Source organism: Pleurodeles waltl, chromosome 7 (genome assembly GCF_031143425.1).
Source record: "Pleurodeles waltl isolate 20211129_DDA chromosome 7, aPleWal1.hap1.20221129, whole genome shotgun sequence".
Lineage (NCBI taxonomy): Eukaryota > Metazoa > Chordata > Amphibia > Caudata > Salamandridae > Pleurodeles > Pleurodeles waltl.
This window is the reverse complement of record NC_090446.1, coordinates 473,585,186-473,601,692: the sequence shown is the minus strand read 5'-3', so window position 1 is coordinate 473,601,692 and position 16,507 is coordinate 473,585,186. Positions and strand designations below refer to the sequence as shown.

At 43.5% G+C, this 16,507-nt stretch overlaps 1 protein-coding gene across 1 annotated transcript in view; it reads right to left on the bottom strand.

Moving 5' to 3' along the window:
* Positions 1–1,590: 1,590 nt before the first annotated feature.
* The window catches only part of MAZ (MYC associated zinc finger protein), a 188,500-nt gene continuing 173,583 nt past the window's right edge, over positions 1,591–16,507 (bottom strand). The window contains exon 5 of the mRNA XM_069244089.1: positions 1,591–6,574. Coding sequence (XP_069100190.1) covers positions 6,450–6,574 — 125 coding nt within the window. The 3' untranslated portion in view covers positions 1,591–6,449. The remainder of the gene's footprint in view (positions 6,575–16,507) is intronic.

Genomic DNA, 16,507 nt, shown 5'->3' with positions numbered 1-16,507 from the left:
ATTTCTGGACTACTAGCTGGAGTTGCCATCTCAATTTTTCCTTGATATACCCACTCTTTTTATGTCACTCTTTGCAGGTTGGGCCCAGAGGGACCCCGTGTCTATCACCGTATGTAACTACGGATATACTATTTGACCAATACTTACGAGTACGGCAAGCCGCATAGTGCCAAAGACAGGAGCACTAGCCACAAAATATGGCAAGACTGACTATTTACATTGGGTAGGTTACTACTACTTTCTTTTTCCTACCGATTTATCCAGTTTACCCAGCCTATGATATTTCAGTAGCATAAACATGTCTCATCTGGTTTCTCCCCCTAGAACCAATGCTATATTTTAGGGGCTACAGCAGCCCTAGTGAAACTATTCTTCATCCAAGTCTGAATCTATGAGGTAACTACCACCTGTTTGTGTAGTACTCCTATTCTAATCTTGGCTTGCATACACGGTTTTTCCTCCTACCTGCCACCTACCATGCATGCATCTATCTCTGTCTTGGACACCAGTTTGAAATGTAAGGTTTATTTGCATGCTTCCCTATTGCACAAGGGAAACTTCTCTACCCACTTTGAAAAGGCACCTCCAGGTGGTTTTCACCTATCTCATTCACGTGCACTATCTTCCCTTTGTTTTTAAAAAAAGTTTAAAGAAGTTTACTATAATTGCTTTATTGTTCAAACAATGGGGTATCGCCTTTCTGGTCGAATATTCGTGTATTCTAAAGGGTTCATCCCTCGTGCAAAAAAGTGTATCCATGTGACAGATCCTCATACATTGTATCATCTCATGTATAAGAATTGCCATCTGTTTATGTTTCAGCCTTGAAAAAGTCCGCTAGGACGAAACACGTGTTGGCTGTTGTCTGTTCTTGGATTAAACACTCCTTGCAACTCTACTCATTTTGGACTATATATTTATTATAGAGACTCAGAGTGCCCTGGTCCCTGTTTCTTTCTCAAATTGTAGCTAAATACAACATATGCAACATTCAAAATAACACCACTCATACACCAAACAAAGCAGATATGCAGGCCAGCTGAATACCACTAAGCTCACAACAGCACTAACATTCTCAAGAGGCCACACAAATCCACAGCTGAATGTATTAGGAAGAACTTTTAACAGCCACCTAACCAAGTCAACCAATCTAGTCCAGATAGGTCAGTTAACAATATAATGGTCTTTCACAGCAACCACTACCTGTAGTTTTGTCACTCACCTACATGCTGGGAATGATATATGTTCAATAACTCAGATGACACCCAAACAATTTAGTAGCTCTCCCGGCCAGAGCTGTCACCCTAAGCACTAACAAACCAATGATTAAGACGCACTTAAACAGTGGAAAATACACTCCTAGTGATACAGGTTCCCAAGCCAAATGACACCTTGGTCTGCAATGGAATCCTAGAAACCAAGTCTGGATCTTACCCAGATTAGGTTAGTGCTGCGTCGTCATGCTAACAGAAGCAGGTGTGTGACACAAATAATTACCATAACATGGAGCAATTACAAAAGTTTGATCTCTGACAAAACTTAAAATGGCAGCAAGTTAAAATGGATTCAAAATATGCACAGAAAAGACAGTGTTTTCAAATCTTTTAATAAAGTTTGACGTGGAACACACAGCCTGTGACAGAGAGAGGAGTCCAAGGGCATGTATCTCCTCTTACAGTTAGAGCAACAAACAAGATTTCTTGTGAGGATTCTGTCATTTTTATACAAAACAAAAATCATTTTCATGCACTTCCGGACAACAGATCAAGGGCCGTTCAGTTCCTTTATAACATTAAAATGTCTCATACACTTTCTTTTTTTTTTAATTTTCCTTTGACAAGAAAATGAGCGAAATATATTAAAATTAAGGTGATAAAATTATTAAAAGGTGGACAAAATAACAGATGCACAAGTGTGAGGTACAAGTGGGGGAGAAGGACAGGTATTACAGTTTATATATTTTTTTTTAAACATATTTTAAAAAGTCTTTTAAAACTACAGCATAGACAGAAAAAAACATCCTTGCCATTCCAGTACTGCATATATACAACTCTACTAACACCCAACCAATCATGTGCCCAGCTTCAACCTTGGGTATTTTATGACATGAACGCATGCACAGCTCTGACATTTGTGCAGCACCTCTGGGCTGCAGCACCCTCTGCTACTCCAGTACTAGAATAATGCAGCTCTGTCAATGCACTTCAAATCCAGTCTGGAAGCATTGCGTGCCATTTTAGTACTGGTAGCCACTTTTACCAAGGAACCTCAGTCCAGAATCCCTGGACAGAGAATGGTTCTGCTCCGCCATCTGTGGCAACACAATAATCTGTAACCTGCATACATTCTTTAGAAATGAAGATGCAGGGAGTGGAAGTTTATAGAAGCTTCCAGAACTCTTAGCCTCAATCAAGGACAAGGCCTGACATGGAACCACAGACTGGCTACGAACCAGCACCCTGAGCTAGACAGGAACTACTGAGTGGAGACTGCTCAGGGGTGCAAGCAGGAAAGAGGACAAAGCGACGTAAAGAAGGAAGTAGTATGTGAACTGGAAGAGGGCTGGGAAGAAAGCAAAATTGCCGACGGTACGAAGAGGGGTTAAGAGAAGGAAAGCAAGTGCTGCTGAGAGAAGATCATGGTTACAGAGAGGGGGAACTGCAGCAGGAGACACAAGGGGGAAAGGTTGGAGAGCATGGACTGCAGTGGGGAGAGAGAAGGGGGCGAGATTAGAATAAAGAGAGAGCAGGAGCTGTTTAGGGATTGAGAAGAGGTAAGGGAGTCCCACAAGCCATGCGTACAGGGGAGAAGGAGGAAGAACGAAAACTACTAAGGCCAGGCGTTTCAAGCTGCAGCAGAACCCGGGATGGGAAAAATGGAAGCCCAGGAATTTCAGGAGGAGAAATTAGCAATGAGCAAGTCGGACCTGTGGAGGCAAGCAGAGACAAAACAGGGACAAGGGCGAATTGGACAGTGAGAGGTATAAAATAACTGCAGAAGGAAACTGTTTAAATTGAGAATAATAATTAAATTAAGTGTCCACACAAATAATTAACCTGCACTTACTGCTTTCACTAGCAGAGTAGTGGAATCGAGGCCTTCATCTGCACGTTTTAGAATAAAGGGCAGATTACGAAAGGGCACATTACAGGGATTTGGTTAAAGGGGTCTTCAATTAACTACAGAAATCCAAAGCTAAAAGGTCCTCGTTATAAATGGCCTCTTATTTACAGAGTTTGGGAGGTGGGGAGGTACAGTAATGTTTTGAGCACCATATATCTGTTTTGTTACATCTAAATAATGCAGCTGCTTAAATCCTGGAAAGTCTGACTTGAAATTACAAATTCCTGGGGGTAGTTCCTCATTTGTAAGCGAATCTTGCGGCTCAGACTTAGAATCCCCCATTAACTCCACCCCCTGGTTTTACCAATACCCCTGATATAGGAAGTTTGTTACGGAACGGGGCAGAAATATGGAGAGGATTAGTAGGCAACCTACAATGGGGACCGAAGTCAGAAGGTTTTGTGGAAAGACTGGGTGGGAAGGCATAGTAGACAAGACTGCTTTGAACCGCCTCTGAACCTAACAACTGGAGTCAAACATAATGCAAGGACCCTACCAGACACACGAGCAGGTGGAATTGGCCTGGAGAAAATTAAGAGACACAACATCAAAAGCACTCTGTAACACGGTAGGAAGGGGGTGATTAAGTTATGATTTAGTAAGAGACAGCTAGCAAACATCTGGAGTTTTACAGCACTTATACATCTATCTAAATTAAGCTGGTCAGGTAATAACAAATGATGCACATACAACTTATCATGACGGTACGAGTGACATTTTACCTGCAACTGGTCAATAACTCAGGGTGAGAATGTAAGTAAAAAAAGATGAGTCGTTGATGGTGAACCCTGGGGTCACCAAAGAACATCAAGACTTTTGGGACAAGAAGCCACCAAGTTTTCTATAATAAGGTGGGTCACTTAGAAACTCTTAAAATCTTATTAGATCCATGCGGACTATTTTCACTCTACACACACTTGTGCTCAGCACAGTTGAGGTCATGAACCTTAATGTCAAAGGCAGTTGAAAGATCCAAGTAACACTGACGGAATTCAGTCTGTCACCAGAAAAATGTCCCACCAGATGGCTAATGGAGCTGGCTCGGCCAAGTGGCCAGGCTGGAATGCAAGAGTAGAACTCCTGGATCAATCCTTGTGAATCTGAAGTCAAAGGAAGGGCAGCTTTCTGTAAAGTTTCCAGGAAAGGTAGATTGGCAATATTGATGGCAATAAATTAAAGGAGGTAAAGGATTCCCTATTCAGGATGGAGTAAGCTATAATTTTTGTTGTGCTCAAGCAGAACGAGGCATGCAGAGGGGAAAAGCAAGTAGCCAAGGAAGAGAGGAGGGAAATAGGGAAAGCAAAGGGAAGAGAGGAGTTTAGAAATCTGAGTGCAACAACAATGGAGACTGTTCAGAGTAGATGACAAAATTGGAGAGAGCAGTGCCAGGCAGGACAAAAGTATGGACTTGTTAGAAGGGTAAAGAAGCATAGTAGAGGCGAGCTGGACCTGCTGGGGAGGGGTGGCAAAGAAGAATCTGCCAAGGGAAGGGATGAGAAAAAGAGAACAAGACATATTTGATGGAAAATTGGAAAAACTCAAATTTTAGGAACTGCTGGTATTAGTGAGAAGCACAGAGGGGAAACAAGGATATCAGACACAGACGATGAGGAGACTGGGAAAAATAAGCAGATACAGAGGAAGTGCTGAAGAAGAGGGAGGTGAGGAGAAAGGAAAAGAAGGGGAAAGCCCTCAGATTCTGCAGTATAGACAAATATCTTAGCATACTTTACTGCAGAAGTTTGTGCAGTGTGCTGGATTTCACTAGTGTTATTTGCCTTCCATCTACATTTGATAAAAAGTTGGAGTCAACATGAAGCAGATGGTCACTGGCTTTTTATACGTAACTTTAGAGAGATGACATCGGAGGGAAAGGGGCTAATCGCTTTATTGCCCACAAGATTTTGGGCATTAACAGTTGTTCATTCTCCTTGGGCCTACTTATGCGACTTTGTCTTCAGTCTAGGTGCATAACGGCAAAGTAGGCAATTGACATCAGTTAAAGCACTCTGCAGAACACTTCCATGGCAGATATCAGTATACGTACTACCAGAAATTCATATTTTTCAGGTGGGTATATCACTTTTCCTTTTTATAGAGGTTAGATCCTACCTCTCCTGCTTCCTAGCTTCACCTGACAAAGTCATACCTCTAATTCTCTCTTAATTTGCCGTTAATTTTCGGACTTATTTTGGAGGCTGACTAGCTGGTGAAGGTGTAAGACACCTCTTCATGCTCCAATCCTACATTGTATCCACTATGAAATCTTAAAGCAAATTATTCTACTTCTGTAACGGCTCATCCTTCTAACAGCACTGCAATAAGAAAACGATGCAAGCACATCACCAAGTTAAAGTCAAGCCAATGAGCCTGAATGTCAGGGCATGACAACATTAAAGGCGCCTCAGTTGCAAAGGCACCTCCACATCAAACGTACCAGAAAGGTAAAGGAACCAGAAGGGCACGCCCTTTTTAGTGTTCATGAAACAAATACATAGCTCGTCACTATTAGGGCGGGTGGAACATTTTTCAAATCCCTTTCCTGCTTTCTTTCAACCGTTAAAATAAATACAAATAAGAGCCACAAAAAAGAAAAAATAATAAACAATGCATTATATTCTCCCACGTGGATGCAGCTGATGTGACTAAGTCTTGACCCGTTACTCTGCCACTTGTTAAAGTATTACACCCCTTGCCCCCAACACACACCCAAACAGCCAAAACCAAACCTCTGTAAAGAAGCAGATTCTAAAAGCTAGAAGGGTAAAAGTGAAGGTAAAATACATTCCAGTCTTTTCAAGACCAGCCACAGCTCAGTCACCAATTTAGACTGAAGTCTACGGCAGGCACTGGACCTAACTCAGGAGGTGGAATTCAACCACACCCTCAAAATAGGATGCTAGTCCTATGAAGACGGTGACTTATAAATGCGGTTGCTGGGTGGGCTGGGGAGGGTGGTGCTGGAGTGAAGGAATGGAGATTAGTGCTGTGGGAACGAAAAGGGAGCTCCTGAAGTCTGGAAGGAGCCAAAGAATGCAGGGTACCGGGATTTCTGTAGGTCGATGTCCAGGGACATTGGATGGTCCCACAGCAGTCACAAGTTATTACACAACGGTTTAGGGACGTAGAACTGCGTGGTACTGAAACAGAGACTGTAGAAAGGTGGTGTCAGTGGTTCGTGGGAGGGACTGACATCACCGTGAAAAATCTCCAGGTGCCACACGGCCCAGAGCTCCCAGCCAAGTTTCTCCTCAAGTCTTCCTTCTCCCCTCCTTTGTTTTCTGGTGTGTGTCGCTCCCATTTCCTCATGCTCAGGGTAGGCTGCTTCACCAGGGCTGGGACGGCAGGGCCTGGGTGACCACCGGGGCTCCCTCCATGGGTATCACTGTCACAGCAGCGGTTGAGGCCGCAGCGGCTGCTGCTAGGGCCATGGGACAAACTTCACCAGTGCCTAGATTAAAAAGAAGACAAATGCAATTATTTACCAATTTAATGTAGGAAATAATATTAATACTAAATACGAATGTTAACTTCAAAAGGTTTCCCAATCCCACAAAAATGACAGGATAATTCTTGTTAAAACTGGGTCAGAAGATGTAGGTATGAGCCAAGAACAAATAAAAGATTTGCTTAACGCATTTCAATTTGCCCTGGTTTGTTGCACCAATATTAAGTGAAAAATTAGCAGAGAGGAACCTTGTTGGGTTGGTGGGACGTCTGGGAGCAAAGAGAAAGTAGGTAGAGGAATAAAAAGGAGATAAGTATGTATATCGAGTAGAGTTCTTGTTTCAAATTGACAGACTTACAAGTTCTAGGACAACAGAGTGCCTGGCCTGGGCCTAAATAAAAATACATCACAGGCTGTGAAAGGAAAGGGTGTTTTGGAGATGGCAGCACTGGTAGTTTTTGGAGGTACCTGCATGGGCAGGTAAAACAGCCAAACTCTTTGTAACCATTTTACTTGTGTCTAATGAGTGGGACAAAAGTTCTGACAAAGTTTAATTTCTATGTTTCATGCAATTCACATTTACTCTGTGCCAGCAAAGTTTCATTTATTCCAGTTGACCCTTCAATGTGTTGTCCTATTTCTGAGAAATGCTTATCTGTTCACATACCACTAACCAAGATATACTATTTCTTCTGTCTTGAAATAGCTCAAGGCTTGTTTTAAAATAGAAGGGGACAGCTGATGTTAGCTGAAGTCTGCAGGGAATTCCCCAGAGTTGTCTGTTTTCATCCTGAAAAGTCCCTGACTAGGCCTTTTCTAATTCATGTTTGAAACTACAACCTAACGTCAGACTACCCCGAGTACCACAATCCAAAATATCACAAAAAGGTGAACTGGGATTACAGAAAGTTATTTCCGATATATTGGAAGATGGAGTAATTGTAGAAATTGAAGGAAGTCCTTGCAACAGCCCCACTTTACCGGTCTTAAAAAATGATGATCCAACTAAATGTGATCTATGGCGTCTAGTGGTTGACCTGCATAAAATGAATAAGATAGTACAGCCCAGAATCCCAGTGGTACCAAATCCAACAACAATATTTGCCACTATTCCTCCCACAGCATGTGTTTCTGTTACTGACTTAAAGAATGTTTTCTTTTCCATTCCTTTGCATCCTGATTCTCAATACCAATTTTTGCTCAGATTTCAAGGTGGCTCATACACTTGAGTACAAATCCCACAAGGATTTACAGAATCCCTCTCAATTTATTCTCAAGCACTTAAGAAGGAATTGCATATGTTAACACTACGACCACAAACTGTTTTAATACAATACATTGATGATTTGTTACTATGTTGCAACACTGAAAATGATTGTACAAAAAGAAAAAAGGGAGCACACTGCCTCACACTCAAGCAAAAAGTTAGCTACAATGCATCATGGTAAATGCAGTCACTTCGTTTTGTGCTGAAAAAGTAATCAAAAGTCTTTCACCTAAGTAGGTGCAGCAAGTGCTGTGTATCTCTGGACACGTGTTTCTAGGTTTAGCCCGTCATCAGCAGAGAGCAGCCAAGTCTGTGGGGTTGCTTGAAATGCCGCCAAAAGTCTTCTCGGGTTTATGTACCACTCACTGGCGCACAGGTGCCTCTCCAGAGCTCGTCAGCTCGTTAGCTCAAGGGAGCAGTCATTGGACAAAAAGAAAAAAGGGAGCACACTGCCTCACACTCAAGCAAAAAGTTAGCCCCAATGCATCATGGTAAATGCAGTCACTTCGTTTTGTGCTGAAAAAGTAATCAAAAGTCTTTCACCTAAGTAGGTGCAGCAAGTGCTGTGTATCTCTGGACACGTGTTTCTAGGTTTAGCCCGTCATCAGCAGAGAGCAGCCAAGTCTGTGGGGTTGCTTGAAATGCCGCCAAAAGTCTTCTCGGGTTTATGTACCACTCACTGGCGCACAGGTGCCTCTCCAGAACTCGTCAGCTCGTTAGCTCAAGGGAGCAGTCATTGGACAAAAAGAAAAAAGGGAGCACACTGCCTCACACTCAAGCAAAAAGTTAGCCCCAATGCATCATGGTAAATGCAGTCACTTCGTTTTGTGCTGAAAAAGTAATCAAAAGTCTTTCACCTAAGTAGGTGCAGCAAGTGCTGTGTATCTCTGGACACGTGTTTCTAGGTTTAGCCCGTCATCAGCAGAGAGCAGCCAAGTCTGTGGGGTTGCTTGAAATGCCGCCAAAAGTCTTCTCGGGTTTATGTACCACTCACTGGCGCACAGGTGCCTCTCCAGAGCTCGTCAGCTCGTTAGCTCAAGGGAGCAGTCATTGGACAAAAAGAAAAAAGGGAGCACACTGCCTCACACTCAAGCAAAAAGTTAGCCCCAATGCATCATGGTAAATGCAGTCACTTCGTTTTGTGCTGAAAAAGTAATCAAAAGTCTTTCACCTAAGTAGGTGCAGCAAGTGCTGTGTATCTCTGGACACGTGTTTCTAGGTTTAGCCCGTCATCAGCAGAGAGCAGCCAAGTCTGTGGGGTTGCTTGAAATGCCGCCAAAAGTCTTCTCGGGTTTATGTACCACTCACTGGCGCACAGGTGCCTCTCCAGAGCTCGTCAGCTCGTTAGCTCAAGGGAGCAGTCATTGGACAAAAAGAAAAAAGGGAGCACACTGCCTCACACTCAAGCAAAAAGTTAGCCCCAATGCATCATGGTAAATGCAGTCACTTCGTTTTGTGCTGAAAAAGTAATCAAAAGTCTTTCACCTAAGTAGGTGCAGCAAGTGCTGTGTATCTCTGGACACGTGTTTCTAGGTTTAGCCCGTCATCAGCAGAGAGCAGCCAAGTCTGTGGGGTTGCTTGAAATGCCGCCAAAAGTCTTCTCGGGTTTATGTACCACTCACTGGCGCACAGGTGCCTCTCCAGAGCTCGTCAGCTCGTTAGCTCAAGGGAGCAGTCATTGGACAAAAAGAAAAAAGGGAGCACACTGCCTCACACTCAAGCAAAAAGTTAGCCCCAATGCATCATGGTAAATGCAGTCACTTCGTTTTGTGCTGAAAAAGTAATCAAAAGTCTTTCACCTAAGTAGGTGCAGCAAGTGCTGTGTATCTCTGGACACGTGTTTCTAGGTTTAGCCCGTCATCAGCAGAGAGCAGCCAAGTCTGTGGGGTTGCTTGAAATGCCGCCAAAAGTCTTCTCGGGTTTATGTACCACTCACTGGCGCACAGGTGCCTCTCCAGAGCTCGTCAGCTCGTTAGCTCAAGGGAGCAGTCATTGGACAAAAAGAAAAAAGGGAGCACACTGCCTCACACTCAAGCAAAAAGTTAGCCCCAATGCATCATGGTAAATGCAGTCACTTCGTTTTGTGCTGAAAAAGTAATCAAAAGTCTTTCACCTAAGTAGGTGCAGCAAGTGCTGTGTATCTCTGGACACGTGTTTCTAGGTTTAGCCCGTCATCAGCAGAGAGCAGCCAAGTCTGTGGGGTTGCTTGAAATGCCGCCAAAAGTCTTCTCGGGTTTATGTACCACTCACTGGCGCACAGGTGCCTCTCCAGAGCTCGTCAGCTCGTTAGCTCAAGGGAGCAGTCATTGGACAAAAAGAAAAAAGGGAGCACACTGCCTCACACTCAAGCAAAAAGTTAGCCCCAATGCATCATGGTAAATGCAGTCACTTCGTTTTGTGCTGAAAAAGTAATCAAAAGTCTTTCACCTAAGTAGGTGCAGCAAGTGCTGTGTATCTCTGGACACGTGTTTCTAGGTTTAGCCCGTCATCAGCAGAGAGCAGCCAAGTCTGTGGGGTTGCTTGAAATGCCGCCAAAAGTCTTCTCGGGTTTATGTACCACTCACTGGCGCACAGGTGCCTCTCCAGAGCTCGTCAGCTCGTTAGCTCAAGGGAGCAGTCATTGGACAAAAAGAAAAAAGGGAGCACACTGCCTCACACTCAAGCAAAAAGTTAGCCCCAATGCATCATGGTAAATGCAGTCACTTCGTTTTGTGCTGAAAAAGTAATCAAAAGTCTTTCACCTAAGTAGGTGCAGCAAGTGCTGTGTATCTCTGGACACGTGTTTCTAGGTTTAGCCCGTCATCAGCAGAGAGCAGCCAAGTCTGTGGGGTTGCTTGAAATGCCGCCAAAAGTCTTCTCGGGTTTATGTACCACTCACTGGCGCACAGGTGCCTCTCCAGAGCTCGTCAGCTCGTTAGCTCAAGGGAGCAGTCATTGGACAAAAAGAAAAAAGGGAGCACACTGCCTCACACTCAAGCAAAAAGTTAGCCCCAATGCATCATGGTAAATGCAGTCACTTCGTTTTGTGCTGAAAAAGTAATCAAAAGTCTTTCACCTAAGTAGGTGCAGCAAGTGCTGTGTATCTCTGGACACGTGTTTCTAGGTTTAGCCCGTCATCAGCAGAGAGCAGCCAAGTCTGTGGGGTTGCTTGAAATGCCGCCAAAAGTCTTCTCGGGTTTATGTACCACTCACTGGCGCACAGGTGCCTCTCCAGAGCTCGTCAGCTCGTTAGCTCAAGGGAGCAGTCATTGGACAAAAAGAAAAAAGGGAGCACACTGCCTCACACTCAAGCAAAAAGTTAGCCCCAATGCATCATGGTAAATGCAGTCACTTCGTTTTGTGCTGAAAAAGTAATCAAAAGTCTTTCACCTAAGTAGGTGCAGCAAGTGCTGTGTATCTCTGGACACGTGTTTCTAGGTTTAGCCCGTCATCAGCAGAGAGCAGCCAAGTCTGTGGGGTTGCTTGAAATGCCGCCAAAAGTCTTCTCGGGTTTATGTACCACTCACTGGCGCACAGGTGCCTCTCCAGAGCTCGTCAGCTCGTTAGCTCAAGGGAGCAGTCATTGGACAAAAAGAAAAAAGGGAGCACACTGCCTCACACTCAAGCAAAAAGTTAGCCCCAATGCATCATGGTAAATGCAGTCACTTCGTTTTGTGCTGAAAAAGTAATCAAAAGTCTTTCACCTAAGTAGGTGCAGCAAGTGCTGTGTATCTCTGGACACGTGTTTCTAGGTTTAGCCCGTCATCAGCAGAGAGCAGCCAAGTCTGTGGGGTTGCTTGAAATGCCGCCAAAAGTCTTCTCGGGTTTATGTACCACTCACTGGCGCACAGGTGCCTCTCCAGAGCTCGTCAGCTCAAGGGAGCAGTCATTGGACAAAAAGAAAAAAGGGAGCACACTGCCTCACACTCAAGCAAAAAGTTAGCCCCAATGCATCATGGTAAATGCAGTCACTTCGTTTTGTGCTGAAAAAGTAATCAAAAGTCTTTCACCTAAGTAGGTGCAGCAAGTGCTGTGTATCTCTGGACACGTGTTTCTAGGTTTAGCCCGTCATCAGCAGAGAGCAGCCAAGTCTGTGGGGTTGCTTGAAATGCCGCCAAAAGTCTTCTCGGGTTTATGTACCACTCACTGGCGCACAGGTGCCTCTCCAGAGCTCGTCAGCTCGTTAGCTCAAGGGAGCAGTCATTGGACAAAAAGAAAAAAGGGAGCACACTGCCTCACACTCAAGCAAAAAGTTAGCCCCAATGCATCATGGTAAATGCAGTCACTTCGTTTTGTGCTGAAAAAGTAATCAAAAGTCTTTCACCTAAGTAGGTGCAGCAAGTGCTGTGTATCTCTGGACACGTGTTTCTAGGTTTAGCCCGTCATCAGCAGAGAGCAGCCAAGTCTGTGGGGTTGCTTGAAATGCCGCCAAAAGTCTTCTCAGGTTTATGTACCACTCACTGGCGCACAGGTGCCTCTCCAGAGCTCGTCAGCTCGTTAGCTCAAGGGAGCAGTCATTGGACAAAAAGAAAAAAGGGAGCACACTGCCTCACACTCAAGCAAAAAGTTAGCCCCAATGCATCATGGTAAATGCAGTCACTTCGTTTTGTGCTGAAAAAGTAATCAAAAGTCTTTCACCTAAGTAGGTGCAGCAAGTGCTGTGTATCTCTGGACACGTGTTTCTAGGTTTAGCCCGTCATCAGCAGAGAGCAGCCAAGTCTGTGGGGTTGCTTGAAATGCCGCCAAAAGTCTTCTCGGGTTTATGTACCACTCACTGGCGCACAGGTGCCTCTCCAGAGCTCGTCAGCTCGTTAGCTCAAGGGAGCAGTCATTGGACAAATGATTGTATTGAGGGTACTATTGAATTGTTCCAGTTCTTGCACACCAATGGACAAAATCTCTCCTACCAAATTACAATTTGCCTGAAAAGAGAGTTTTTCCTTCTGGGTCGCCTCCTATCAAGGGGCGAGAGGAAGATAGCACAAGATAGAATTCAGACTATATTAGAACACCCAGTTCCAAACACACAACAGCAGGTCAGATCCTTCTTAGGCGTGGTTGTTTATTGCAGACAATAGATTCCAAATGTTTCTCTCATTTCTAAACCCCTTCAAGAGTTGACACGGAAAATGTTACTGATCCTGTACCATGGTCACACGAACATCAGCTTTCATTTGACCACATTAGAAAAGCATTATGTGATGCACCGGTCTTGGGTATTCCTGATTATGAAAATAATTCCCTTTGTATGTATATGAACGGGAAGTGTGTGCCCCTGCTGTTCTTACTCAGCAACACCGTTGCTAGAGGCCTTCTAAATTGTATGAGAGCTACAGCAGCTGCTGCAGCAGCATTACAACATTCTGAAACTTTGATATCAGAAAATACATGTCATGCATATGTTCTGCATGCTGTTGATCTGATATTGAACAAAACAAAGACATAGCATTTAACTAGTGCTCGATTGTCTCATTATGAGTTACAGTTGCATGCCCCTAATGTTATCCTGCATCGATGCACCACATTAAACCCAGCTACCCTTATGCCCCTGCCTGAGAAGACAAAGGCAATACCATACAATGTGTCCTCATAACTGAAGAACAGACTAAAGGCCACATTGATCTAACAGATGTTCCCTTTCAGGTGAGAGATGGGTATGTGTGGGTAGATGGATCCTGTTTTAAACTGCCAAGTAGGGATACTACTGCTGCCTATGCTGTTACCACAATAGAAAAAACAGTTGTTGAAACTAGTAAAGTTACACAATTATCTGCACAAACAGCAGAGATCACTGTTTGTCACTGTAGGGGTCTTCAAACTGGGGGGCCTCAAGTGATCCTGGGGGGGGGGGGGGTGGTGGGGGGTGCACCAGACTCTGGCCAAAAGAAGCATTATACAGATAATAGGGCTTTGTTTTCAGCAGAAGCATGTAATCACATTTTTAAAAAGGCAACAGTACTTAACTACAATGTTCAAATAGGTCTAGACATATTTGAACATCTCCACCTTTATAAAATAATTGTGAAAAATTCTGAGGTGGGGCCCAATGATTTTTATTTTTCAACTTGGGGGGAGGTGGAGGGGGGCGGTGCGGCATTAAAATGTTTGGAGACCACTGGACTACAGCCTGTGAACTAAGCAAAGGGTTGACAGTAAATGTGTATACCAACAGTCAGTATACATTTGGAGTAGCCCATAGCTTTGAAAAGCTGTGGCAAGAAAGAGGGTTTCTCGCGTCCACAGGAAAGAAAATAAAGCATGGCTCACTCATTGTCAAATTGTTGAATGCTTTATCCCTACCAAAGAAATTGTCCATTATAAAGTGTAGTGCTCACAAGAAAATCATCACTAAGCTGGTAAAGGTAATGCTTTTGCAGACTACACGGCAAAACTAACTGCTTTGACTGAGAATGCACTATTGTGTATATATCTCATTGTGTTAATGCATTGACAATGGACCCTATACACTTAAGTCCCCAAGAATTGTAGAAGTTAGCAACACCCCAGGAGATACAAGAATGGCAAAAGGAAAGAACATTATAGAAAGCTATTTGGATGGGACCTGGGGGAAGAATAAGATTGTCTGATGCAATGGTTCGAAATATGACACTAACTATACATGAACCTGTCCATTTGGGGCAGGACGCAATGTGCGGGCATTTCTCACGTTTTTGGTACAAAAAGAATTTTTGCAAACATGCTGAAGCTGTATGTCAAACATGCATGAAGTGTGGAGTGCATCATGCTGGAAAGGGGATATCAATGGAAAGAGTACATTTTATACCATCTGAGGCACCATTTGCAAACTGACTATATTGAGATGCCTCCAACAAACAAATATTGGTATGTAGTGGTGGTAGTCTGTATGTTTTCAGGCTGAGTAGAACCCTAACCCACTAAGTCGAACGATGCCATAAGTGTTGCAAAGAAACTGTTGAAGGAACTATTTCCAAGGTTCGGGCTGCCAAAAATATTATCGTCTGACAACGGCCCACATTTTTATTTAAAAAAGTAATGAACTGGATGACCGAAGCCTTAGCCATCAAGCAGAAGTTTCATTTTGTACATTATCCATAAGCAGCAAGCACATTGGGGAAACAAAATGGCATAATGAAAGCGAAACTATGCGCTGACACAACCTTGACATGGGTGGACGCTCTGCCATTGGCACTTATGAGTATGCACAATACACCTGGTTCAACAAACAAACTGAGCACCCATGAAATAGTCACAGTGCACCTGATGTCTGCCTGGAGGAGGGGGGAGAATCCCCAACATGCTGAAAATTTGCATTTGTCTAATGAATTACTTAGACTATTGTATTTCTCTAAGCAAGTACAACTTTTGCACCAGCAGGTGAAGGAATCCTTGTCGGAACCTCTACAGACTCTGGGGCATGATCTTAAGCTTAGAGAGTGGGAACTAGTAAGGACGTTTCAGAGAACAAACTGTCTTCAGCAGAGGTGGAAAGGTCAGGTACGCATTCTGTTGGTGACCAGTACTGAAGTTGAATATACTAATTTTAAAAAACTGGATACATATCTCTTATGTGAAGAGGGCACTATCATCGACATGTCAAGAACAGTCTGAACGTGGACCAGATTTACCACAAGCAGTGAACACCAACAAACCCCAATATAATCTGTAACTATTTACAAAGGCCAGTTGATAATACATTAGAGGATTCAGCATACAGAGATTTGCTAATTTTTAATACCATGTCTAGGAGATCTAGGGATTTCCGTATGCGGCTGAATAACTCAAAAACAGAAGACAATGATATTCCATGTCTTATGTTACCAGCTAACACTCCAGGAAAAGTATGTATACATGCCAATGGGTCACTAACATTTAAAAAACACACCACAGTGGGGGCCAGTGTATGTAATACTACATTTTCACTTACTAATGGCCAAAAGTACCTTTATATGCAGGGGACAGAATTTATTGGATATGTGAAGTGAAAGCCTATACCTGGCTACCTTTAAATTGGGCATGTACTTGCTACCTTGGAAATCTATTTTCCTGTGTCACACTTCATAATAGAGACAGTATGAGGTATCGGATGGTGGGTTTTAAATGAGTGAGTGGAAAAAGGGAAAAACAACAAGAAGATTCAGCAGAATAAAGCATTTCTGATCTTGTAAAGGGTCTCTTTATACCTTGGGTAGAGATATCTCTCAATTTTATGGTGAGCAAGAGAACGGGCAGATTGCTGGAGGCAACAATAAATGAAACATTAGTGGGAATAGCTAAACTAACAGTAGAAGTAGCTACAGTACGTTTATTAAGTTTACAAAATAGAATGATTTTAGACCTGATGTTAGCAGAAAAGGGCGGTGTCTGCAAAACTGAAGGCACTGAATGCTGAACTTTTATTCCTGACATTGCCCCTAATGTCTATGAGGCTGTAGACATTTGCATACCATAGGGCAAGAAGTACATGCCCTAACAGAAACAACAATCTGAGATAACATAAGACTGTTGTTTGGTTCATGGGGGGTCAAGGTGGACAGGTGTGCTTAAATGGGCACTAATAATACTTGGCCTACTAGTGGAGGGTTGTCTGTTAGTGAAATTGATACCACACTGTTTGTCAGCCTGTATGGTTACACGTTGTCCTCAAATTACCAAGGTGATGATGGCAAGACCAAGGACCATACATCAAATTGATAACTGTGATGACATAT